Source organism: Aedes aegypti, chromosome 2 (assembly GCF_002204515.2).
Source record: "Aedes aegypti strain LVP_AGWG chromosome 2, AaegL5.0 Primary Assembly, whole genome shotgun sequence".
Lineage (NCBI taxonomy): Eukaryota > Metazoa > Arthropoda > Insecta > Diptera > Culicidae > Aedes > Aedes aegypti.
In genome coordinates this window covers 116,764,541-116,790,840 of record NC_035108.1, presented here as the reverse complement: position 1 = coordinate 116,790,840, position 26,300 = coordinate 116,764,541, and the positions used below count along the sequence as shown (strand labels likewise).

The window sequence follows — 26,300 nt, the reverse complement described above, 5'->3', positions numbered from 1 at the left end:
TCTTTTCAGACTAATATCTGGTCAGTACGTTCATTGTTTCCTGGATTTTAAGACACAACCATCCAGCCCCCCTGTCTGTCGCGTATGTTCGAATACCTAATATACACTTTCGTTGGCTCAACGTCATCTGAATGATGTACGTAATCGACTACATCTTTTAATCCCCTTTCAAAAAATCAATAGCATAAATAGAGCAAGTTCTAAACGGGAGCTTTGCAATCAGAAAATTTGTTCTTCTGGTGCATGTAAATATTCAGTTTGCTTTGACATCTACAATCAATAGCAAATCTCTATGCATACCTGATAATAATTTTAATGTCTGTATTAATATCATTAATATATTTTAATATTTTGATACCAGATAAAGTGTCCTACCCCTTGAGCTCGCAACTATTGGTAAAATCTTGCAGAATCTAAATATGACATGCCAATTTTGTTCTAGTAGTTTATTTTAGATATCATTTCCAGATATTTTATATCATATATCTATCAAGTTAATATCACTTTTAGCTATCCATATTATATTTTCTCTTGCTAAGCTTTTTTCGCCTGCTCGGGATGTTTTTCCGTACAAGAAAAATGGAAATTTCTTTGACAGAATTGATTAAATAAATTTCTATAGCCAGCTACATTTGAAATGACATTTCTTCACAACTGAATAAATACTGCGCTCTAAGAAAAATAATTTACTTGGCCATTTCCGAAAATAAAAATCTCATCAAAATATTCGAATATTTTTCTATTCAGGTGGGTTCTGAGGACTAACCCTTCAAATGATTCAAATATATTCATTCAGAGAACTTTTACTTCAATGCATATGTAATAGGTTTATGAAAAATACAAATAAAAAAATAATCAAACTATTATTTATAAAATTATTTAAGTTAATTAATCATTTTTGAACAAACTAAAACTTATTATGAAATAAGATTAATCATTTCAGGCTGTTTTTACTTTGTGTAAATAAACATTATTTTGACCAACATCGACATAAATTTTCCCACTGTGCGCTAAAAATAGCCGACTGAACTCAGCTTGGATCAGCACTAAACAGCAGCTGAATAATATGCTTGTTCAGTTGTAGATTAGCGTACCATGTGTTGATTAGACGTTATCGAATAGAAGCTCGAACATGGTCAATATTCAGCTATGAGAAGTTTATATTTTGCACTGGACGGTATATTCATCAATTCTAGGATGGCGCAGATGGCAAGGCATACCGCTGACGATTGGAAGGTCTCGAGTTCGAATCCAGTATACAGGCGATTTTTAAATAAGAATGTTATACTATCATAATAATTGTGCACACTACATTTATAAAGTGCCTAGAAAAATATTTTTTTGTTTTTATTAGTCTTTAATTATTTTTAGACCAGCTGAACTAAATGCTTGTAAAACGTTTTTAAAGCTGAAAAATAAAGTTGGTATTCAACGACATGCTCTAAAGTTTCTCCAAATTTGTGTGAACAATGCTTTAACAAAGGTTGGCCATGGAAATTATTAAAATGTTATAAAACATGATGCTGGATAAAACTGCCATAATGGTGTTTGTTAAATGAGTGAATGTTAGTTGGGTGGTCATCCGGGCATGAGTATTATGAAGCGTCGTTTAAGACAAAAAGTTTGGTGGCCCAAGATAGACGATTGTGTCGAGAAATTCGTGAAACACTGTGAATCATGTACACTTGTGTCAGCGGTCGGACCTCCGGAACCAATGTGTCGAACCAGGATGCCTGATAAACCTTGGTGTGAAGAGGCCATTGATTTTCTGGGTCCACTGCCGTCAGGACGTGCTTTGCTGGGTGGTTCGAAATCAATTGTTGACCCGAAACCATTCTGCAATTTCTGGATTGTAATTCTGTTTTGTACAGCGTCACCATGATTTTTAACCATACTTTCTTCTAAAACGTAAACCTTAGTTGATACGTTATTGTGGAGTGACAGAATCGTGGCCCATCAAGTATTAAATTAGTTGAAAACTAATGTGATACTGTCCATTGTTAAAAATCGATGTGTACATTTTTTCATAATATGCCTTTATTGAATTGTGTTCTCATAAACAAATACATGCATTCTCTTAACATTCTAGATTTAACGAACTTAGATAGAGATATCTGTTAGAAAGATGTCGAAACTGATTTGGAGACATAAATCGATTATCACAAAAATCACACCGAATTTATGTGTCTTAGTTTTTTCGAAAGAAATTACCTTTAAAACTAGCATTTCTGCGATATTACGAAGACATTTCTTCTAAACGGTTTTGGACCCTTTTTTAATTACAATATTGAATAAAAGAAAGAGCTCCAATTTTTTGTCGATTTTTTTACCAAACATTGAATAGCTAGGCAATTTATTCTATTTTGCCGATTTATTATCGAATTTTACACCGCTTAACTCTTAGTAATGAGTTCTACTGAAGTGTGGTAAAAGTTTACCGAAGATCGATCAAATTTCATAGAAAATCGCATTAGTTTCACCGATTTTTTCCGAAATTCTTATAGTAAGTGCGATTTATTTTCTAACAGTATTAAAACGGTTGACACCTTAACCTAGCAATCTTTACTCTTAGTATACATAATTAGTATCAATACTTGTGTGAAGTGAAAACACATCATTCCAGTACCTAGTTTTAATAATCAGCGCGATTAAATATTTGAACTTGTCTTCATTAAGCCTACAGTCGACATTAACGTTGCGTCCTGTGCTGTGTCTTACGTGGCGAATACAGATCATTTTACGAACAGAGGAATCGGATTGGATCGCATGAGCTTCCGTTAGCTCCTAACGACGAGCAATATTCCGCCGGAACTTGTGGTACAGCATTTCCATGGTGCGAAACTCCGGCTCGTAGATGTCCGGCAGTTCCTGGTCTAGGGAATGGCAGTACACGAGGGACACGGAGCGGCGACCGGTCTGTTTGAACTCGAACTCCATCAGTTGTTTGACGAAGGCTACGTTGGGTCGGATTTGGGGTCGCCGGGCTTTCACGTGCTGGTAGGCGTCCTTCAGGCTCATCCGATGGTACTTGATAAGGTAGGCTAGGCACAGGGAAGCCGACCGGCTGACTCCGACTACGCAGTGAACGAGGGTTATGCCGTTGCGTTGGGATTCCTGTTATGGGGATAAGGAATGAAGATCGTTAGTTAGATGAAGGATATGGAGAGAACCAGTGATCTCACCTCTTCAATACGATCGGCCACTTCGTTGAAGTATCGGTCCAGGTCCGTTTCGCGGCTATCCTTGACCGGTACCCGCAGATAACCAGTTTCATCACAGGGCAATGGAGTGTTTGGAAGTTCCGATTCAGTCGTAGCGTTGATCACCAGCGTGACGCCAAGTTGCTGCATTGTGGGCACCGTGGCTGCACTTCCGCCGCAGAGGTATAGATTCTTTAGGAGCTTCGATACGGCTGTGATGGAATATCTGGAAACGGAAATGAAGAGTAAAATAGAGTGATAAGTAAATTGCAACGGCAGAATTTTATTTCAAAAGTATTCATATTCTTCGATTCGAGTAAGGAAACCAAAGGTTCCGTCAATCGTGATCATTTGTTCCGAATTTGGAGGATATAGGCAGGAGATCTTAAACTCCATTAGGGGAATCAAGGTTTCCTTCCAAATCGCAAAGAAAGGAGACTGTAGCGGTTTGCCGGAAACTCTTAAAAATCGCGAATTTCTTTTCAAACATCTTGAAGAGAAGAAACACTGAAGCTCCATCACTGGTATAGCAATGATTATTTACATAGAATACCTAACATTGGAAGAAATATTGAATAAAATAAACAATAATTTTAAAGTAAAATCGTGCAACCTTCTATGGCTACGATAAGTGCTTGATGTTTGAGGTCTCAAATTAGTACGCTGAAATTTGAAATGTAATGAATCTTAATGCCTAAGAGATTGACAACGGATTAGTGATAGTCCCAGTTTTCCCATTCATATGGCATTCATGTCCCATTTGAGAAGTCATTCATCTCAATCTTTAGCACCCCATCTGGCTGCTGACTCTCTAGATGGTGCTTCAAACTGACTTTAATAACGCGCCAGCCTGTCAAACGTAGAAATACATTCCTCTGCTGACCGAGCGATGGACGTTCCCTTCACCCTCGTTCATCGTCCCCATTTTCCATTAACACACTCCCGACTGAGAGCTGCACGCGTCTTCCGCCCAGCGGAGGCCAAACTGCTCCACATTACTCATGCGATTCGCGTGTGAAATTCCTTTCGCTGATCGTCAGCACTTACGGCGGGGACCGTTTCCATATGGGTGTGGACCTGAGCATTCTCAGTCGTAAAAGCCACTGTAATTAACCTCCCGCTGTCAAATACCCCCGAGTGAATTTACCCCGCGCTAAAAACAAGCGCCACATTTCTATAACCGCTCGAGTGACCAGTAAGTAACAAAGAGCATTCCGAATGTACACTCCGGTGCAAATTTTTAGGATCACCTTCTAAAAACGTACAGAAGGATTTTATCCATATCTCTGTGATTGAACGTTCAATCAAAACTTTCTATCGCTCATTTTGAAAACCAATGAGCTAAACTTACTTTGAAGGTATTTTGATTTTTTTTTGTATTTTGTGTACTACATTGTCTATTCAATGTTGAGAAAATCAATCATACTTTATAATTGTAATTTTGCAAAATTGCCACAACTTTAAGTAAAATTTTAGTTTACCAAATTAAATTAAAGTATATTTGTATGTTAGAGTACATACAAAGTAAGAATCATTCATTGCCTTTCGAATGGGCCATTAAGATTTCCAATTAGACGTGTAATCCCTGAGATACGTACAAACACGTACATTTTTTTAGCTGGCGAACCAAAACTTTTGCACGGGAGTGTTCATGTACAAGTAATAATGATGGAGTCGCCTGGTGCTTTTCGTGGGGTTCTAAGAATAGTTTTTTGCAAAAGCAGACGAGGACCATTTGGACATTTCCGCCTGTGTGGGATTGACACCTTTGTGCGCGCTGAGGTCACCAGTTCGATGTGTGGAATTTCAATCTAGGATCTTGGGTTGGATTTTGGCGTCCAATGAAAGTCGGTTTTATCCAAAAAATCCAGATTACATATGTGAGAACAGGGCCTTCCTTAGCCGAGTGGTTAGAGTCCGCAGCTACAAAGCTAGTCGTGCTGAAGGTGTCTGCTGGGTTCAATTCCCAGTCGGTCCAGGATCTTTTCGTAATGCAGCTTTCCTTGACTTCCCTAGGCATAGAGTATCATCGTACCAGCCACACGGTATACGAACGCGAAAATGGCAACTTTGGCAAAAAAGCTCTAAGTTATTAACTGTGGAAGTACTCATTGAACACTAAGCTGAGAAGCAGGTTCTGTCCCGGTGAGGACGTTAATGCCAAGAAGAAGAAGAAGATGTATTGGGCTTCAGGCTGGTGAACTGCGGAATGTCAGCGTGAACGTGGCAGCTATCTAGGAAATACGATGGCCTAAAACGGGGGAATGTGAATTTCGAGAGGTGGATCCCATCGCCAATACTTCATTCAAGTACCATACATACTACAGCGGTGGCGACAGAACAGAACGTGGAGTTGGCTTCATTGTGATTGGGAAGCAGATGAGGCGAGTTATTCGGTAGAAACCGGTAGGCGACCGAATCGACAAGATGGTAAGATAGTCTTCGTCGACGCAAATGCGCAGATCGAAAATAAAAAACTTTTTCCAATCAGTCATTGGAACGGAAAGACTCCATTCCGTTACTCCGTTGTTCCGTTAATGATAACCTGATACTTATAACCCTCTAGTAGCTGAGAGGTATAGCAATCAGCAGTACCTACTTTGCATGCAAGAATATCCGCAAACACACCTGGCTACACCCGAGTGACGATGCCTACTTCCAAATAGACCACGTGCTGGTTGGTAGGCGATATTTCTCAGGTGTCATGGAAGGACCTTTCGAGGCCCTAATATTGGCTAGAAACAATATCTCGTTCTAGCTAAATTTCGGGCGAGGTTATCCAACGTCACGAGTTCCAGAACTAACAGAAAGCTGAACTTCAATATCCAACGCTTATCGGCTGACAGGGTAACTGCACAGTGCCGCCAGCAGCTAGACAAGCAGTTGAGAAGAATCAACGTTTCTGGAGATGACGACAACGACGGGCATCGAGAGCCGAAGAAACTCTTGCAGCAGTCTGGGCAGTCGAACACTTCTCGTACTTCTTGCTGGGTCGGGAATTCACCTTGCGTACGACACAAAAGGAGTTGCTTTTATATTCAACCGATCAAGGGAAAACACTAAAAGAACTCTAACTAGAGCAGATGGTTGGGCATTGAGGCTCAGTCTGTATAATTACAAGATAGAGTACGTTAAAGGAAGTGACAGTATAGCAAATCCATCTTCACGATTGTATCAAGGTTTCGACAAACCATTCGATGAGGAAATGAACCCTTGGGAAGTAGTATATGGGCTAAGCGAATGCTGTTGGCTTTATAACTGAAGATGAAATCAAGGAGTACACTAAAACGGACAAAAGCTTACAGCAGGTATATTATGGAATTAATTTTTCAATTTTGGTTTATCTTACTTTAAAATTACAGGTAATTGAAGTCTTATGTTCAGGAAAATGGTTGAAATGTTTGAGTAGGTTTCAAGCGGTGTCCGAAAATGTACTGATGAAAGATGGAGTACTGACAAAGCTAGGTTGCGTTGTTACTCCTGACCAGCTGCGGTCTTAAACTCTTTAGGTAGTACATACTGGCCATCCATCAACAGCAAAGCTCGAAAGTATTCTCTGTGAACGAGTTTGTGTTCAAACGGCAGACCGGAGAATCGACATTAATGAAGCGGAAATTTGCGCCTAAGACGGTTTGGGAAACGAACGCTCTTGGAATTTCGATTTTAGTGATTATTGCCTACAGATCGAGATATGCAATTGAGATCGACTAGTTTCGAAAACACAAAGAAGATTCTCGACGAAGTGTTTCGCAGAGAAGGGCTTCCCGAAGTCATAAAGTTAGCCAACCGACCACCTTTCAATGGGGAGGATTACAAAATTACAAAAATTAGACTGTCATCGCGTTCGTCGTCATGTTAAACAGACCCAAAAGGTCCATGATTGGCGAAAACTGGACACGAAGGAATAACAGAGGTAATGGTTACCAAAGTAAGGGGTCATTCAAAAATGACGTCCATCATTTGGGGGAGGGAGGAGGGGTCTACGAAAGTGTGACAGTACGTGTATAAGGTATTGGAAAAAGCGTGACAGAGAGGGGAGGGGGGTCTAGAAATCTCGAAAAACGATGGACGGCATATTTGAATCGTCCCTAACCAATAAGCATTTCAAATAGCTTTCATTTAGCAGTATATGTGTCTCCACGGCAAAGCATGTAATGTTTGTTGGACATAAAGTTGCCAGTAGTGCTTCTTCATAGCAGGTTTTGGCGAAATAACGGGCTGCTTTAATGCTGCACCTTCCGAAACGTTGCATTTGACTGTCAAAAAGTGTAACGCCTGTGAGAAGAGCAAACCAAAACAAAAATATTTGCATCCTTTTTCTCTCGTCTGGCCCGCTGCGGTCTGGTCTGGTTTTTGGTCATATTTTGTATGTTGCGGCTTGAAATGACGATCCGGTGATTGTTGAGCAAGGAATCCGATAGCGATGCTTCGCTTTGCAGGACAGGCTACAGCTGGGTTAGTGCCGAGCAGTGATTTTGTGCCCTATTTAGGGGCTGTCCATTAATTATGTAAGGGGTTATGGGGGGAGGGGGGGGTTTGAGATTTCTTACACGCCATACAATTTATTTTGGATTTTCATACAAAAAATCTTATCATGGGGGGAGGGGGGGTTGAAAAATCCCAAAAATTGTCTTACCTAATTAATGGACCGTCCCTTAACCCTTTGGGGCCGGCGCGGTCATATATGACCGCAGTACAAAAAAGGCTGTAAAAAAAGAACCAATGAACAAATGTATATACTGTCTTCGGCAAAGTTGTCCCAAATATACTCTTTTATCAGAGAAAAATATGAAGTATATGCCTTTATGACCTAATTGACAACATAGATCATCCTGAACATCCTGAAGTTTGGAAAATTGAACTATAAGTACATACGAAGCGTGAAATGCTGTTTGTGAACATAAATGATGTTCAGGTTAGATAATACAGAATTACTTTTTTAACAAAAACACTATTTCACTTGCTTTGCTATGTCCTGGGATGTTCTAGAACGTCCAAACTGTCCTGAAGCACACTCTTTGAAATCTACAACCGTAACAGTAATTGTTTGGGTTAAAAACAATAACATTACAAATTCAAATAGAATCTACCAACCTCTGCGAATCTCAAGAGCTATTTCAAGGAACGTTTGGGATATTCCAGGCCCTCCAAATTACCCTGGAGTTCAGAACTTCAGGTCTACACTTGTTACAGTAGTTATTCTCGCTAAACTGAGTGAAGTTATATAATCTACAATGTTTACTGAACCTTGTCACGGATCAAAAGGCTACTTCAAGAAACGTTTGAGGTATTCCAGGCCCTCCAAATTACCCCGGAAATCTGAATTTCATGTCTACATTTATTCCAGTAGTATTTCTTGCTAAACTGGGTGAAGTTATATAATCTACCATGTTCACTGAACTTTCGCACGTATCAATAGGATGTTTTAAAGAACGTTTGGAGTATTCCGGGCCCTCCAAATTACCCTGGAGTTCAGAACTTCAGGGCTACACTTATTCCAGAAATTATCTCGCTAAACTGAGTGAATTTATAAAATCTTTCCTGTTCACTAAACCTCTCATGCATCAACAGGCTGTTTCAAGGAACGTTTGGGATATTATAGATGCTCCAAATTACCCTGGAGTTCAGAACTTCAGTTCTACACTTATTTCAGTATTTTTTCTTGCTAAACTGAGTAAAGATATATAACTTACCAAGTTTACTGAACCTTGTCACGGATCAACAGGCTAATTCAAGGAACGTTTGGGGTATTCTAGGCCCTCCAAATTACCCTAGTGTTCGTAACTTCAGGTTTACATTTGTTTCAGTAATTTATCTCACTAAACTGAGTGAAGTTATATAATCTAACATGCTCACTAAACCATCTCATGGATCAATAAGGTCTTTCAAGGAACGTTTGGGATATTCCAGGCCCTCCAAATTACCCTGGAGTTTAGAACTTCAGGTCTGCACTTGTTCAAGAAATTTATCTCGCTAAACTGAGTGAAGTTATAAAATCTAACATGTTCACTGAATTTTCTCACGGATCAATTAGCTGTTTCAAGGAACGTTTGGGGTATTCCGAGCCACCCAGATTACCCCGGTGTTCAGAAATTCAGATCTACAATTGTTCTAGTAATTTTTCTTACTAAACGATGAAGTTATTTAATGTTCACTGAGCTTTCTCACGAATCAAAAAGATATTTCTAGGAACGTTTGGAGTATTCCAGGCCCTCCAAATTACCCTGGAGTTCAGAACTACAGGTCTTCCCTTGTTCCAGTATTTTTTCTTTCTAAACTGAGTGAAGTTATATAATCTACTATGTTGACTGAACCTTCTCATGGATCAATATGCTGTTTCAAGGAACGATTGAGGTATTGCAGATCCTTCAAAATTTCCCCAGGACTTCAGAACTTCAGGTCTACTATTTTTCCAGTAATATTTCCTTCTAAACTGAGTGAAGTTATATAATCTACCATGTTCACTGAACCTTCTCACAGATCGATTGGCTATTTCAAGGAACGTTGGTGATATTCCAGGCCCTCCAATTTACCCTGGAGTTCAGAACTTCAGGTCTACCCTTGTTCCAGTAACTTTTCTCGCTAAAATGATCAAAGTTTTTCCTTTGGGGCCAGAACGGTCATTTATGACCGCAGTCGAAAAATGGCTGTATAAAAAGAACCAATGAATAAAATTTACTGTCTTCGGAAAAGTCCTTGCAAATATACTTCTCTGTCAGGGAAAAAATTTAGGTGTATGCCTTAATGTCCTACTTGGCAACCTAGAACATCCTAAACATGCAGAAGTCTGACAAATAGAATAATTAGTATAAAAGTAGCTTAAAATTCCTTTTGTAAATACAATTGATGTTCGTACTTGGTAATACATACCTATTATGTCAAGAAAAACGCTGATTCACATGCCTTTTCATGTCCTGGGACATTCTACGACGTTCAGACTATCCCGAAGCTCAATTCTCAAAATTAACAGCAGTAGTTGCTTGCGCTAGAAATAATCAGCGATGCCAGATTTCTTTGGAAATCATTCCGTAGACGAAAAGTGATAAGCGGGGGAAGAGATCCCCGGTATTGCAATTCCGTAGATTTCCGTTGGAAAAATCCGTAAATTACCGTAGAATAATGAGAATTTCCGTAGCTTTCTGTAGAAAATATACATTTTCCGTAGAATTATCTTACGGATCTGTAGAAAGTGCTCAATTCCGTAGATCTACGGAAATTTCCGTAGATCTGGCAACGCTGCAAATAATAATATTTTCAACTCAAACGGAATCTATTGACCTCTGAGAATCTCAAAAGCTTTTCCAAACTATCCTGGAGCTCAGAACTTCAAATCTGCCCTTGTGGCAGTGTTTTTTTTTTCGCTAAATAGAGTTCAGTTATATAATCTACCAGGTTACACAGGGCCCCCATAGCCGAAGCTGTAAAGACGCGGGTATTCATCATGACCATGCTGAGGGTTCCGGGTTCGATTCCCGGTCGGTCCAGGATCTTTTCGTAATGAAAATATTCTTGACTGCCTTGGGCATAGAGTAAAGGGTGTCCACGATGAAATTGCCACACACAAAATTGATTCGCAAAATTCGAGTTTTCATCCGATTGCCATCAAAACTTCAGGGATTGAGAAATAACTATTAAACTTCATTTTACCATTTTACTCGTATTTTATTTACAGTCCATACGTAAATGCCCGCACCTTGGCCTCAACCCCGGCCATGAGATTCTGCACAACCTGTGAATCAACCGTTTTTTGCATGTAAACCCAAGTTTAATAGTTATTTCTCAATCCCTGAAAATTTGATGGCAATCGGATGAAAACTCGAATTTTGCGAATCAATTTTGTGTGTGGCAATTTCATCGTGGACACCCTTTATCTTCGTGCCTGCCACACTGTGGAAGTACTCAAAGAACACTAAGCTGAGGAGCAGGCTATGTCCCAGTGGGGACGTTACGCCAAGAAGAAGAAGAAGAAGAAGAAAAATCTACCAGGTTCACTGAACTTTCCGTGTGATCAAATGGTATTGCTAAATACTTTTGAGATACTCAGGGTCATCCGCAAAGCCCTGCAGCAGTCCCTGAAATCTACAGTCGTAGTCCGTAACAGCAGTTGCTTCGCTTACATAACCAATCGAAATCTGTGAACCTGGGGGTCGGCTCTGGTCGCATGGTTTGCTGCTAGGGTTTGATTAACATCAATAAAGAGGAGTAAATATCAATAGAATGATTCGTTTATAATTATTCAATCGTTAAACGCATGTACCATGAGCTTCTCAAGAGTGTTACGTCTGTTTGTCTGTGACAGTACAGTAGTGACGCCTCTACACGGATAGTCGTGTTGCACGATTGCAAAAAAGAAGTAGAGCTCGAGATTTGTATGACGATTACCGGATCTTTTCGTAAAGAAAAGAGTCTTGACTTCCTTGGGCACAGAGTATTAGCGCATGCCTGCCACACGATATATCCATGCAAAAAGGTGATTAGCTGAGAAAGATTTCAGGTAATAAATGTGGAAGTGCTAAACTAACACTAAGCTGAGAAGCCAGCTTCCTCCCAGTGGGAACGATATGCCAAGAAAAAAGAAGAAGATTCGTCGACAAACACATATATTCAAAACGTGTTTCTACTCGTTTACGCATTTAGACTCTACTGACGTTTTCACAAATTGTTCTCAAACAAAAGGTGAAAAGCAGGGGGGTTGAAAATTATATATTTTTACGTGACATAATTTATGGATGCTTCCCAATAGATGTCGCTAATTATGACTGGAAACTTTGTCGAATACACCATGTTTCGGAAGTGCTTCGTTTCGTGGTTAATAATTTATTACCACTAAATCCTGACTCTCATCGCGTTGTAGATCTTATGTACTGAACATCCCGACAAATTAGATAATCTAGAACATTCAAAATGATCTGATAATATTTGCTGAACACTCGGAAGGTTCAGAATATACGGTAGATTACAGTTCATCACCTTGTATGATGAACAAGGTTGTTATTACAAGCATAGACTTCAAGTTATGAACTCAAGAGCAGTTTGGAAGACCTAGCACCTCCCAAAAAAATATTTGTCATCATTTCTTGTTATGTTTAGCATTTTGAGCACCAAAACTATTGAAAGGCGTTCAAAAAACTGTATAATAGTTCTTGGAAAAAATCAGGCCCCAAAGGGTTAAGGTAGTTTTTTTTGCACAGGTTCATTTCTGTCGCGTTCTATTTACGAGCAGGATAGGGAAGATATGATTATTCAATGCTAATGCCTACTGATAAGATTAAGGGGTCTATTTTATAAGTCGAGTCGATCATAATGACTCGACTGGAGTCACTGTCGACCGAAAAAATCACTCGAGTTTTTCGACAGTTGTCACTCTATGTGACTGGATTACTATGAGAGTCGACGGGTGACATCTGAAATATGCAAGCTTGCTTTGATCGACAATGAAAACAGACGAGTCACATGAATCTGCTCGATTTACAAAATAGGCCCCTAAATTGAAAAGTATGCAGTAGTCAAGTGGCTTCTCATCCTGGCAATATTGTTTTTTCTTAAAATACATCCTTAAGCATACCAATAGCATCAATTGTGGTTGCTGGAAGTTTTCTGCTTTTAATGTGGCAGCACCCCTTCAGAATTCAATGAAATTTTCTGGGTGTGAAGACTATGTGAAACTAAGAAACTTTACATACCTTGTTTTTTTCAAAATCGATCTAGACTAACATTTGGAAAGGGTCAAAGTTTTTATTTTACTTTTTTATAAACCCTTTTTCTTCTTTCTGGCATTACGTCCCGACTGGGACAAAACCTGCTTCTCAGCTCAGTGTTATTATGAGCACTTCCACAGTTATTAACTGAGAGCTTTCTATGCCAATTGACCATTTTTGCATATGTATATCGTGTGGCAGGTACGAAGATACTCTATGCCCTGGGATGTCGAGAAAATTTCCAACCCGAAAAGATCCTCGACCGGTGGGATTCGAACCCACGACCCTCAGCTTGGTCTTGCTGAATAGCTGCGCGTTTACTGCTACGGCTATCTGGGCCCCTAAACCCGTATAACTCGAAAATGGTAAGACCTACAAAAAAGTGTTGTATGGGGGACTGTCGTGAAATTTCGTGAAATTTTAGAAAAAAAAAACTCTTTTCATTTTATCTAAGTCATTTGTGAAAACAAGTTAAAAATGGATCAACAAGATTTATCGAGCATTAAAATTTCAAGATGTTGCGCCGGTATAAACAAGGCGTAGCCAGTTACGAAACTTGTCACCAACAATGATTAGAGGAAAGCAACAAAGAAAATGTAGTTTTTCAGCAATGGTTCACCACCGATCGCTGTAACTTAGAAACTATAATAAAGCCTGTTGTAGAATTTGTTACGTATTTCGTGGAGAAAGTTGATAAGCTCATGATTTTATTTTCAAAGAACAGTCTTCTTTTCTACGAAACAAAAAAGACTCCTAAAAACAAGGTGAAATATTGGTAATTAGCGACTTTTCTGAAAATTACAGTTTTATCATACAAAACGCTGCTCAAGGATATCACTGGAATAATTCCCAAGCAACGATACACCCATTCGAGATTTACCATAAAAAAGATAATAAATTAGAAAACGTTAGTTTTATTAAAATATCAGAAGTGTTGACCCATGACACAGTAGCAGTTCAGCTATTTATTTCAAAATTGATAAATTTTGTTAAACAAAAAATAAATTTCTCAAAAATTATTTTTATGTCAGATGGAGCTGCAGCTCATTGTAAAAATTAGAAAAAAAATTGACAGCTTATGAAATTTCAAGAAAATATATGGTTTGGAAGCAAAATGGCACGTTTTTGCTACATCCCACGGCAAAGGCCCCGGTGACGCTATTGGTGGCACTCTCAAGCGAATGGCAAAAGGAGCAAGTCTTGCAAAAGACTATGGAAACACAATCGCAACTCCGCGAGAACTATTCGACTGAGCAGTGAAACAAACTGATACATGTATCTCCAAATTAAATTTCTGTTATATATCTAATGAACAATATGTTAAAATGTCAGAGGAATTGGTGGAATTGTTTGATAAGGTTAAAACTGTCCCTGGTAACCAAAAATATCATTGTTTTATGCCTATCAGTGATACACAAATTGCAGCCAAACGGTATACCAATTTAGAGGATGAACCAAAAATATTCAATTTATTTAGTAAATCCCAAAAATGATGAAAATATTCATGTTCAGATACTACGTTTTAGGATATATAGCAATAATAACAATAATAATGCATGATAAAAACAAAGTACGACTTTTTTTCATAAGCATAATATTGACCCTTTCCAGACACCTGTTAAGATTGGCCTTGACTATATAAGAAATGAAATATTATTGTGATATTTTTCCAACCATAAAAAAAACCCATCGGAATGTTAGACGGAGTTGATTTTCTTATAAGCAATGCTTGACAATTGTTTGTTCTTTTACCTTTATGAAAGCGAAATTTCATCTTTAAAAGCTTGGATCGTAAATGCCCATCCGAACAACGCGTGCTAACTCGCATACGAATAGGGCACACTCGCCTCACCCATGCACACCTGATGAACAACAGCAATCCTCCTGTATGCACGTATTGTGGAGATCGAGTTACAGTGCAGCACATAATAACGGAATGCAGAGGACTCGAAGGAAGTAGGAAAAAATGTGGTATAAATGGATCGATGGCTGAAATACTCGCGTATAACGCTGAAAATGAAAAAGCAGTGATACAATTTCTCAAAGATTGTGAATTGTTTGATAAAATTTAACAAAGGTTAATCTGATAAAATTTGTACGAAATTAGTATTAAACAGACACGAATGCCACTCAGATATGTGGTAAAGTGTCTCTAATAAAGCATAATAATAATAATAATCTTTAAAAGCGTATTGTTTGAGTCGAAGTCGGTAAAGTATGAGTTATGCTCAGACGAACCTATACAACTCCCTAAATCTTACGTAACCCGCAACTGTCTACCAAAAAAAAAAGTAAGAGGTTGTTTCCGAGATACAACCGCCAAGTTGACGTTGGATAACGTTAGCTTCATCTATATCCTGGCTTGAGACCGGCACAAACTTATGAAAGATTTCTACTGATAAAAATCCAATCAATTTTCATATTATTTGTTGCATGCGAATTCTGACCTATTATGGACATTGTGTGTTGGCACAGAAAATCTGTGGTGTAAGTTTGGTTCGGTCAACACTTTAACACCGATAGACTCGGTGGATGGAAGAAGAAGCATGAGCGATAACTCTTGCTTCCCAAACAAATATTCCGGTCGAACGTTAGGTCCACGCATGATCCACTATGATTGGTTAAGGTAGGTTCGGAATCCAGTTTGAGGTTGAGGTACTTCTCCATGAAGTCCGCGAGCTCCATGTTCTCCTCTTTGCTCAAATCGATGTTAAAGTCGCCAGTCATGATGATTGGCATGATCTCCTCTTGATACTCGAAGAAATACCGCACCATGAAGAACTTTTTCTGCTTCATAGTGGTATCCGAGGAAATGTAGAGGCAAATCTGCGGTTCCAGAGCTCGGCCGTCATGGTTCTGCAGGAAGCGAGTGGCCTAACTGATTGGTTTGTTTGAGGATAGCAACCTGTGCGCGATCCACGCCAAGCGTGTCAGCATCATGCCGAAGGACATCCAGCTGACTCGTCGTTTCCGTGGAGAACGCGCTTAAATTGAATTGCAGCACAATTTCAAACAAAACGGGTAACAACAATGCATTCGATGTAAAAGAGTTTCAACCAGAGACACTTCATCTATAACTATTAATTGATTAATTAATTTATTCATTTATCAATTATAATTTTGGTTGATTAGTTTTCTAGTTAGTTGTTGCTGATTAGTTTTAGCTCTTTGTTTGCCAAATTGATACTCTGATCGCTCTAGCATGCATTTACATGTAGATAGCGACGACACCAACGGCATTATTCAAAGTAAGTAAAGTTTGTAAGGATGCCTAAAATATATCCCCGAGCCAGATTTCATCTTCTAAACTCGTACCAATTAGCTCATACGGTTGAAATAATTAAATTTCTGTTAGATATCAGGTATTTCCTTAAGAAATTGCCTACATTTAGGCGTTTTTATCACAATTCTTGAAATTACCCATTCATTATTTCTTGACATATTGCATAATTAAGAATTTTGCAAGCATATTCGGATTCAGGGAGCTCATATTCATTATGTAGAGTTGTTTAAAAAAAATAACAATAATCGCATTGACAAGTGATCAATTTCACCCCGAAATGGGATTCCCCGATTTTCTATTTGAGGGATGATTTTTAGCACTAAAACCACTTTTGTTATAAAATTTTGGCACATTAGCCAAAGAGGCTAACCGTCGTACTTGTATTCAGTTGTTTGGCATTTTCAACATGATTGAAAACAGACAAGAAAAACCATGAAAAATGATCAATTTCACCCGAAATTACGGTACCGTAATCCGGGGTATCATTGATCAGCGGGGTAAAATTGATCGGAATGACTCATGTCGTAAAAAGTTCGTATCATCAAATATTGATGGAATATTTCCAAATCACGAATGGTGCTTCTCTTTCTTATATTCATAAGCTAATGTAAGTGAGGATTTTTGCGAAAATTACGTTTACATTATGCGTAAATTTATCAACTTTTCGAAACAATGATTTCAATCGTTAAGGATGACACTACCGAAGATTCATGTCTCACATAAGTTCTGCAAACGATATGAGCAAGGAAAATGCGGTTCTTACTAAAAATGGCATCGCCAAAAACGATTCCGTTGTCAAAACTTTCATAAGTATGTTCAATTAGGCAACATTAACGAATTACTGAAAAGAATATAGAATTCCTTTAGGAAATTGCCTACCTTTAGGCGTATTCTGTGGTTCGAAATGTTTTTAGTTTTAAAATAACTCAAAAAGTAAATGACTTGTAAGAGTTTGGCCTTCATATTCGGCTTCGGGGGCCACGATTAAAGTAAGCAACGATATTTTCAATATTACCGAACGTTGTTTATAAAGGTGATCAATGTTACCCCATATCAGTAATATCAAAAAATCACTTAAAACATTTTTTTAAACATGCTTAAATCTTTCAAAAAAACAAAATGCAGTATATAGTCACCAGCTATGGGTAGCAGTACTTGTTTTAAAAATATGAAATTTGTAACATTTGCATTTTCAAACGAAATATTTAAGAAATATTCAAAAAAAAATGATCAATGTTACCCCGGATTACGGTACATGTAAACTTCAAAACGTCAAAACCTTATAACAGCAAGAAAAATGTGCTTTTCTACGAAAAATAAGACATGCCTCGATATTTACCAATTTTTCAATAGTTTAGTCATGCAAATCAATAGTTTTCATTATTTGAGTAGGTTCGTAGAAAGATTTCCAATCGATTGGTGCAAGAATCTTGAAAATTTATGCGGGCGTTAGTAAGTTATTAACAGTCAAAATCTAACCACTTTTCGTGACGCGAGCGATTTTTCGTTTTTCGAAATTGTACCCCAGTATGTTGCCGTAAGACGTTATCCAACGTCAAAACTGGCTTCATTTGAGTCACCCGCAATGTATAACACACAAAACTGTCGATCAACGATCAAACTTTGACGATCGGTCATCTTCTCGGACCTACCAGAACCGCGCCTCTAGGCCTCCGTTGGTTGGCAGCACCCCAGAAACACGACGCGCTTCGTTATTTTTGGCGTGACGATATTTGAGAATATCGTCGTCCGTTTTGTTCTCGGTGGTCGGGACTGCTGTGCCGACTACACTATGACTGCATCAGAATTGCTTTGAAGTCACACACGCACCCGCTGGTTGAAGCTAGTTGCCTCAGAGAAGGTATATTAGAAATGCGTGACGGGAAAGGAAAAAATGTGGAGGTATGTCTGTACTTAGTGACGACATTTGTCGCATGAGTTTTTCGCGCTTGAGAATCGCGAGATATCAAATTGGAAATGACACGAGTTGCTCTCTAGACGTTTCCTCATTCCGACGTTCCTTGGAGATAGTATTATGTACATTTTAGAAAATTTGCATTCGTTAGATGTAGATATGACAGTCCACTGAAAGGCCTTTGAATATTTAAGCTTGGGTGCTAACATTCCTCTTTGAGTCTCTTGCATTGCTGTGCGGTAGTACACACTATGGAATTTGTTGCAGAACGTGCAAATTCCTTACATCAACGTAAAGATGTTGATATTTTGGCATTTCTTACTACGGTGAACTCTCGAAATGTCGTTAGCGAAAATGCTTGCAGCTGCGTTGAGATGTTTTTCAAAGTATACCTATATTGGAAATAAACAGCTCCCAATTCCGACTCGATTGAACAGCATTTTCAGCTAATTAAAACATCCGTTCCCCTCGCGAATCGTCAAATTGCCAAACGCTTTGTAAGTTCCCGAAATTCTCGTTTCGCTTTGACGAGATGTTAACAAGCGCTCGAGGAACAGTTTCGCTCTCAGGTGCGCAACGATATATTTACGTGACATCAGTTCACCGTTTACTTTATAAAATTTGTCATTCCTTGCTGCAACCGATGACAGGAGGAGACCTTAATTGACTTTGACTAATGTGCTGCGCTACTCGGGTACAATCGAAGGTTTTATTTTTCTAGTAGGTAGCGCTTTCTGTAGATGACGTTGTTGGCAATTTGCGAGATCAAAAAGTCAAACCAGGCGTAAATCAAACGTTGGGTCGGCGTGTGGTTTCAAAGTGATGATAGTTGCTCATTATTAGATTTGTTAATCTTTGTGGAGCTTTTGAAATAGCACACGATTTATTCAGTGATATTTATGAAGTACAGGACCTGCTTGACTTCCTTGGGTATATAGTAGGCACGAGGACCTACTACAATATATACGAATGCAAAAATGGCAACCTTGACAAAAAAGCTCTCAGTTGATAACAGCGAAACTGTGAAACGATGTCGATGTAATAGGAATTCATCAGGATCACGAATATTTGCAGATGACTCGCTAAGAAAATCATAAGTAATCAGCCAACATCTTATCAGTGTTCTATCAACAAGTCCACCATATATACACAAATTGTCTTGTTGGGAATCCATGAAGACTTTCGCACCTGAACAACCTAGATTAAGGGCAAGAAAGTATTCTACTAGGGCATCCGTCAAGAATCTAATTCTGCTAGATGAATGTCTTGAACTGTTTAACGTTTTTTATTTTGCGTTGTTATCACATTATGTGGACCACATTTAATCTAGCAATTAATGTTTCTGTTGTACGTTTCGAACATTAAGTGCACTCCTTACCCGAAACAACACAATTCGTAACATTATAAATCCAAGAATACGTTATCGAAAATAATTGCTCCCATTAACGCACCCCTTCAAGAAAACCATCAAAAGCACTTAATCTACCTGTTTAATTGATTCGCGAAAACAACGCTCACCCCATCCCTATAGCAGCTCTCTAACTAATCCACATTCCTTTCCAATTTTATCGCGCGCCGTATTTTTATCTCTCGCACTGTCGTCGAATTTGTCGTCGCCACCCGACTAAAGAAGCGTCTATATGTCGGAGGTATGCGTCGTTACCTTGAATTTCTGTTTCGTCTTCCTGTAACCAGATTTTCATCGTCAGCTGGCGAACGCCGGCCTGGCCTGGTCAGTCACTGCCATAGCAACTTCTGGGGCACAACAATTTTTACTCGTTTTCCGCTTTAATGTCGAGCATTTTTTCGGTTTCCTTCTCGAGTCGGAATGAAGGCGGCAGTGGACGCGAAGATGATTCCGATAGCGGTCTGTCGAGATGGTCAGGAACAAAACATCTTATTCGCATATTTTGCTTAATTGAAACATATTTTCAATCTTTGTACAATAAGCCTCATGAGTGGTAGCATGAGCGTAGTCACGATGGGCCAGATCCCTTTTGTACACGACCTCTTGAACTATGCAAGGATATCATAAAGTTCCTCCAAGAAATTCCTAAGACAGACTGCATGAGCATGACCATAGATGATCGTACAACTCGTAGTTGCTACAGTGATTAGCCAGAACAATCGAAGTTGCACAAAGATTTAATGAATGTGCACAAAACGAGAGCTCGAAATTTTAAAGTCAATAAAATCCCAAAAGTTTATCTCGGGATTTTTCAGAGACGTTATTTTCGGGGTATTTTGCGCTCATCGAGGAGTTTTTTTTTCGGAAATTCTAGCTTCAAAACACAAGGCATGAGTTTATGAGTGTTCAATACACAGCTTTAGCAAAGATCCCTCCATAAACAACTTCAAAGAATTCTCAAAAAAATTTCAAGGAAAGCACTATGCATTTTTCAATAAATTCCTGTTGGAATATTGTTTTTAGGTATTTCCAAGATTTTTTTGTAAACATCATATACCCTCTTGTCATGTTTTCCTCAAGATATTTCTTCAGGCCTTAATCTCTCAAGAAGATTTTTAGAACTTTTACATTCCATGAATTACATCAAAGATTTTAAAAGAAAGGGTACACTCCAATGGGTTTTTCTTAGAGATTTTGAATGAAATGAACATACACACTACTCCAAAACTTCTTTTGAAAAATTTTCTAAGAAAATCTTTGAGCAATTTTGTAGAGTTTCCTTCAGAAATCCTTCCGAACACACTATCTGAGATTCTCATGAATCAACTATGGACGATCAGGAGGCCGATAATTGAAAAAAAATGTCTTGTTCTAAGAGGATCATCTTAAACATCATTCAATAGTTAACATTTATATTAAGATATTTCTGGAATACTAGAGCAAGATCTTTTGTAATTTCATCGACACAGTATGCCAAAATAGAGTTTTTAAGAAAAATAAAAAAAAATCAGTGCGAACACATTGTATACGTTGCATGGAATATACTGCATAAATGTGATGTTTTATATGTCTTTAAACATTGTTCAAAAGCTTGCTTAAATAGATATTTTAGAAAAAAAAAGAAATAAAATTTCGTACTTTGGATCGACAAAATGTGAGGACCACACTTAAAAAAAAAATGTTATCGGAACTTTACCCATCTTATACTTCTTTTGTCCTAAGTCGTCCCAGGCTAGAATTATTTTCCAAGGGTATTTTAATATGTAAACTAAACGTTCGTGAAGAATTTAACTGTGCACATTCGATATTCATTTGATAGCAGCTAAATATTATTTCAGGTAATAATTGAAAATCGCAAAATGATTCATATCATCATCAGCTGTTGGTCCATCGGTCAAACACTGACATTTTAGCATTGGGCGTTAATGTCCTCGCGACTATGAATTGGTCGCGATTTGTTCTAAGTGATACGTCTGTTTGTCTGTGTTACGAATATGACATGAGATGGAAAATATATGTTTGGCCACCAGTCGATATGGAAACTGCCCAAAATGAAGTCTAAGAACTTCTTTCAGATAGCTACAGAGATTTCTGCTGGGATGTATGTTTAAATTTCTCTAAGAATTGTTTTAAAACTACCGTAAAACGGGGTAACTTTGATAGTTTTTTCGAAGAAAACTTGAATATTTATGCATGCTGTTTCAAAGAATAATAATTTATATTTTTAAAACAAGTACTGGCATCCTAGTTATCGATTGCAGTCGATAGATTGCCAAAAGATTTATTATGAATGGATATATAATTTTTCATATAATCGAAAGTTGGTTTTCTGTTTTGGGGTAACTTTGATAATGGAGTATGAATCGAACAAAATTGAATGAATAACCAACATTTGTAGGGCATTGCATACCTCTAGGCGTTTAATGTTATATGGAAATTTCTGACTTAGATTACAAAAATGATCCCAGTTTGTGAAAATGCTATTCGCTAAGAGATTTGAGACCGTATTCAAGTTCTATGATAACTAGGCTGTCAAAGATAAGTGGCCAACTATTCAAAACTACATCAAATAGTGATCGTAGAACAGATTGTTTGTAAGCGTTTCGAAAATGCTAAAATTGTGTCAATTTTTAATATTCGTATAAAAAGCCTCAAATGCACTTGATTCCAATGAAAATAGCTTTGACATGAAGTGTCATACTAATACTCTTTACTTTTGCATTTGTTTTGCTTAACTGATTAACAGAAACTTCGTTATTTCGTTTAATATGTTGTGGGTCTCGCACTATCAAAGTTACCCGCATTATCAAAGTTACCCCGTTTTACGGTACTTCAAAATAACAGGAATAATTTCTGAAGAAGCTCTTCTTGAAAATCCTTAAAGCAAAGTACAAAAAGTTCTTTTGAAATTAATCCAGGTACTTAACCATAAGTTCTCCCACAAAAATCTTTAATAAAACATTCAAAAATTTCTTATGAAATTGATTCGGATTTCAACGAGGAATAAAAAAATATTACTTAAGGAAAATTACTTCTAATTCAGAATTCCGTTTGTGATTCTTAAATAAGTTATGTGGAAATATCTAGGGAGCCATATAAACTTCTCAGCACTAGATTTTCCAGAACAATTCATAAATCAATTGTTCCTTTTGTTTATGGAAAATAGTTCCATCTGGGCTTCATAGACCATTTTTTGGAGTAGTCTGGAAAGACTTGCACAGAGGAATTTATTAATGAACTTTTCCTAAATATGCCTTAAGGAATTGTTACCGACTTACTAGAATGATTGGAGGTACTTCCAGTAACGATTAACGAAATCATCCTTGCATTTGTTATTGGAGAAAATACTTGAAGAATCTCAGGAAAAATATCAAGAGGTTCAAAGAGTTAGGATTGAAGCTTAGCCTAAAGCTAGATTCATGAATGACTTCAACAGCTATACCTAGTATGTGATTTTTTTTATATGAAATTCTTAATAGATAAAGATAATTTTTAAGGGAGCAGTGAGAAATTTGTTTGTCAATTTTAAGTAGGATTACGAGCTTGTAGCCTTTATAAAGCATACAATGATTGGAAAATTTGTGAAACCTTTCATTTAAGCTGAAATTATCCAAAAAAATCGTATTGTAATTTGAAAAGATATTAAAAAAAATCTGGAATTTTTTTTCCAGAAGTTCAAGAATGAATTGCAACACCCTTCAGTAAATCCGATAAAACATTTCTTTTAAAAAAAATCACAGAAGAATCGATAAATCTTTGGAAAATACTTTGACGGATCTCTAGTTAATTGTTCGGAAGAATCATATTAATATGATTCTCCGAAAAAATCCCTGAGCAGATTGATCGGGAAATTTTTAAGTATTTTTGTGGAAGAGTTTAAGAAAGAGAATTTGATTGTATTTCGCTATAAACTTCATAGGAATGTTTGAACTTATAAAAATGTTCGTAGGCACGCCTTTTTGAAGAAATTTTTAATTACTATTTTCGAGATAGAATTTTTGAGGAATGTGCGGAGCAGTTTCCTATTGATTATCAGATGAATCTAAAGGGACATTTGGAGAATTTCCTGTGAAAAAATGCAGTTGGAACTGTGGAGAACTTCTATGAAAAATCGCTAAGAAAATTTTCTCGATTAAATATTGTTTAATTGTTTATGAAAATCTTGTGGAATATTAGAAATAACCCTAAGAGTAACCTGTAAGATTTTTTTTATCCAGGATATCCCGTTAAATTATGCTGTGAATTTTTCTTGCAATCGTAGAAGAATTTCGGAGACATAATCTGAAGGAATTTGAAGAGAAACTATAGGAAGCATCTCAACAGCAAAGTTGGAGAAACCTGTTGGGCAATCTTTGAAGAATTTGTGGAAAGATGATTCTTGGTGGTCTTGAAGATGATTTCGGTGATTATTAAGTTTTCAATGAATAACTGGATCATATTTTAAACCTTTCCAAACTGTCAAGTAGATTATATTTGTAAAAAGTAAGTAGAAGACATTTATGGAAAAATGTTAGAAATAAGAAATTATTCTGCCCAGTTTTCAAAGCAATATGATACACAATAATCGAGAAATGTGCTGTTAAAATAAAAAAAAAATCCTAAAAAAACTTCAGGAAAAAATCTATTGAATAGTAACTAATAACTCTAAGAATAATTTTCCTTGGGTATCCCAGGAGGAGCTCAGTGAAAACTGGTAAAGGAGTTCTTGGAGAATGCACTGGAAAAGTTAAGTAATAATTAATGAAGAAATCTCCGATACCTGAAAAATTCGGGGAAGAATTTCAATGGGGTATTCCTTGTTAGCTTTTTAGACGATTTTTAAAGGATTTTTTCACTGGATTTTCAAAGAATTAAAATTTTCCGTAGTAAAAAAAATATTTGAAAGCATCACTTCTGTGTAGCGATAAGGGACAAAATCACAAATAAATCAAATCAATGCAAATCTATATAAAGTACGAAATTTGTGAAGATTGTGACCGACATTACTTCGGTAAAACAAGAATGTGCTAGCTCCCTCCTAGGCTTCCCCTAGGCCCCCTCCAGAAAAAAGTCCTAGCTACGCAAATGCGCTCTCACGCAAATTCGTTTCAAAACTGACTCGAAAGGAAGTTCATACTATTCTAATAAGCTTTTCTTCCAGAGCACTCTTTACACAATCGTTGAAACAAAACAAAAAATATAAGGAAAATTTAGCTATTTCTTTACTCGTTCAGAGCTATCACTCTAATAAATAATAATTCACACACTTATGACTATTGCCTACAGAAATCTTTTTTTATCATTTGCGGTAGCAGGTATATCTTAGCAGTATAGACTATCTAGTGTCCTGCTGAATAACTTTGACAAAGATACAAACTTTCTTGCTTATCAGGATCTCGAATATAGAACACTGATGGCAATTTGCTGTGAACGCCACCTAGTGGATACATTCTCAACTAGATTAGTTACTGGCAGATAGTCATTGATCTGCTGTACAACTTTTCCGAAGTTGTTTTCTAGCTCATCAGTCACAGATATAGTAGATTGAAGTAAATTTGTTACTAGTGCCACTTGGCGGATGAATTCACAATCACGTTCGTCATTACCAGATAGCCATTGATCTACTGAGCAACTTTGTCGAAACGCCAACCTTCTAACTTATCAAGTATTAAGTGAAAAAAACTAACCATTTTACTTTGGTATGTATGCTTCACTAAAGGACATATTTTACACTTTGAAAATTAACCTTCAAGTTTATTGCACCACCTTTAAACCACAATAACTTTTGCTTAAGCTGTGAGGTTTTTTGCTTTCCATGATTTGAATTTTAAATGGCACACAAACTTTTGATTTTGAAAACTTAAGAAAAATAAGTCGCATGGAAACAGATTCCTCCAAGGATCCAATCAATTAGGTTTCGTAGCCCTCTGGCTACGCCCATGAATGGCAGACTTTGAATAATGTGGAAGGCATATGTGGAAACAGCACATTGGAATCCGAACTATAAACAAGTGCCATTATTTGCAACAAGCGCGGAAAGTCGTTAAGATGAGAAATAATTTTCGCTTGACTCAGTCCCTCTAAACCCCAACGTCAATATACTGTTGGTACTTACGGTGAGGGATTACTGGCCGCTGTAGCTGCCACTGGAACCGACTGGGGATTTTCGTGTCGTTCGAGCAGGGCTTGGATTTGATTGGTTTTCGATTGGCTCGATGGCAGAACGATTCCCGAGCAGCATCCACCTCCCCCATGCGATTCACCTCCCGGAGTGTCTTGACCCATCATCGCAGCTTCTCCCACATCGGAGGTCGCTTTCGGAGTGATGGGATCCTCCATCAGCGTCGCCTGCAGCCCGTCCAAGTGATGCTGATGATTCACACTGTTGATGTTTACCACTTTCATTTTTCCTCCTCAATCTCTCTGTCGTTCACTAGGAGAAATGTATCACAATTTAATAGGAAACACGTTTCTTGGCACCGAGTTCTTCGAGACGCCCTTCCGCAAATCCACTATTTATCAAAATGTCACTTCGCAGCTTAAGCACTCCACAATCACTATTTCAGTTCGCTGCCAATGGCAATCGGTGAATGGCAAAAATCGATACTTTTATCTCAACGTTCGGTCACACTTCTTCTGAGGGTAGCCTTGCTCTACCGCATTCCAGATTCCCCCGAACGAAAAAAAGCGAATGTTTTATTTTCCTCCCCGAACGATTTTATTACTTTGCTCTGAGGCGCTTTTCTAGAGCGATACAGTTTTACGTGTTCCGAGTTGGAAATTCAGTTTGCGACTGACCAACGACCGAGAAAGCAAG

The 26,300-nt window shown here is 37.8% G+C and overlaps 1 protein-coding gene across 1 annotated transcript; it reads right to left on the bottom strand.

Moving 5' to 3' along the window:
* Positions 1 to 2,015: 2,015 nt before the first annotated feature.
* On the bottom strand, positions 2,016 to 26,300 carry LOC5564456 (dual specificity protein phosphatase 18). The gene is made up of 3 exons (XM_021842082.1): positions 25,599 to 26,300; positions 3,183 to 3,426; positions 2,016 to 3,114 (listed from the first exon to the last, which is right to left on the bottom strand). The coding sequence occupies exons 1-3, from the start codon at positions 25,886 to 25,888 to the stop codon at positions 2,785 to 2,787; spliced, it is 864 nt and encodes a 287-aa protein (XP_021697774.1). The 5' UTR covers positions 25,889 to 26,300; the 3' UTR covers positions 2,016 to 2,784.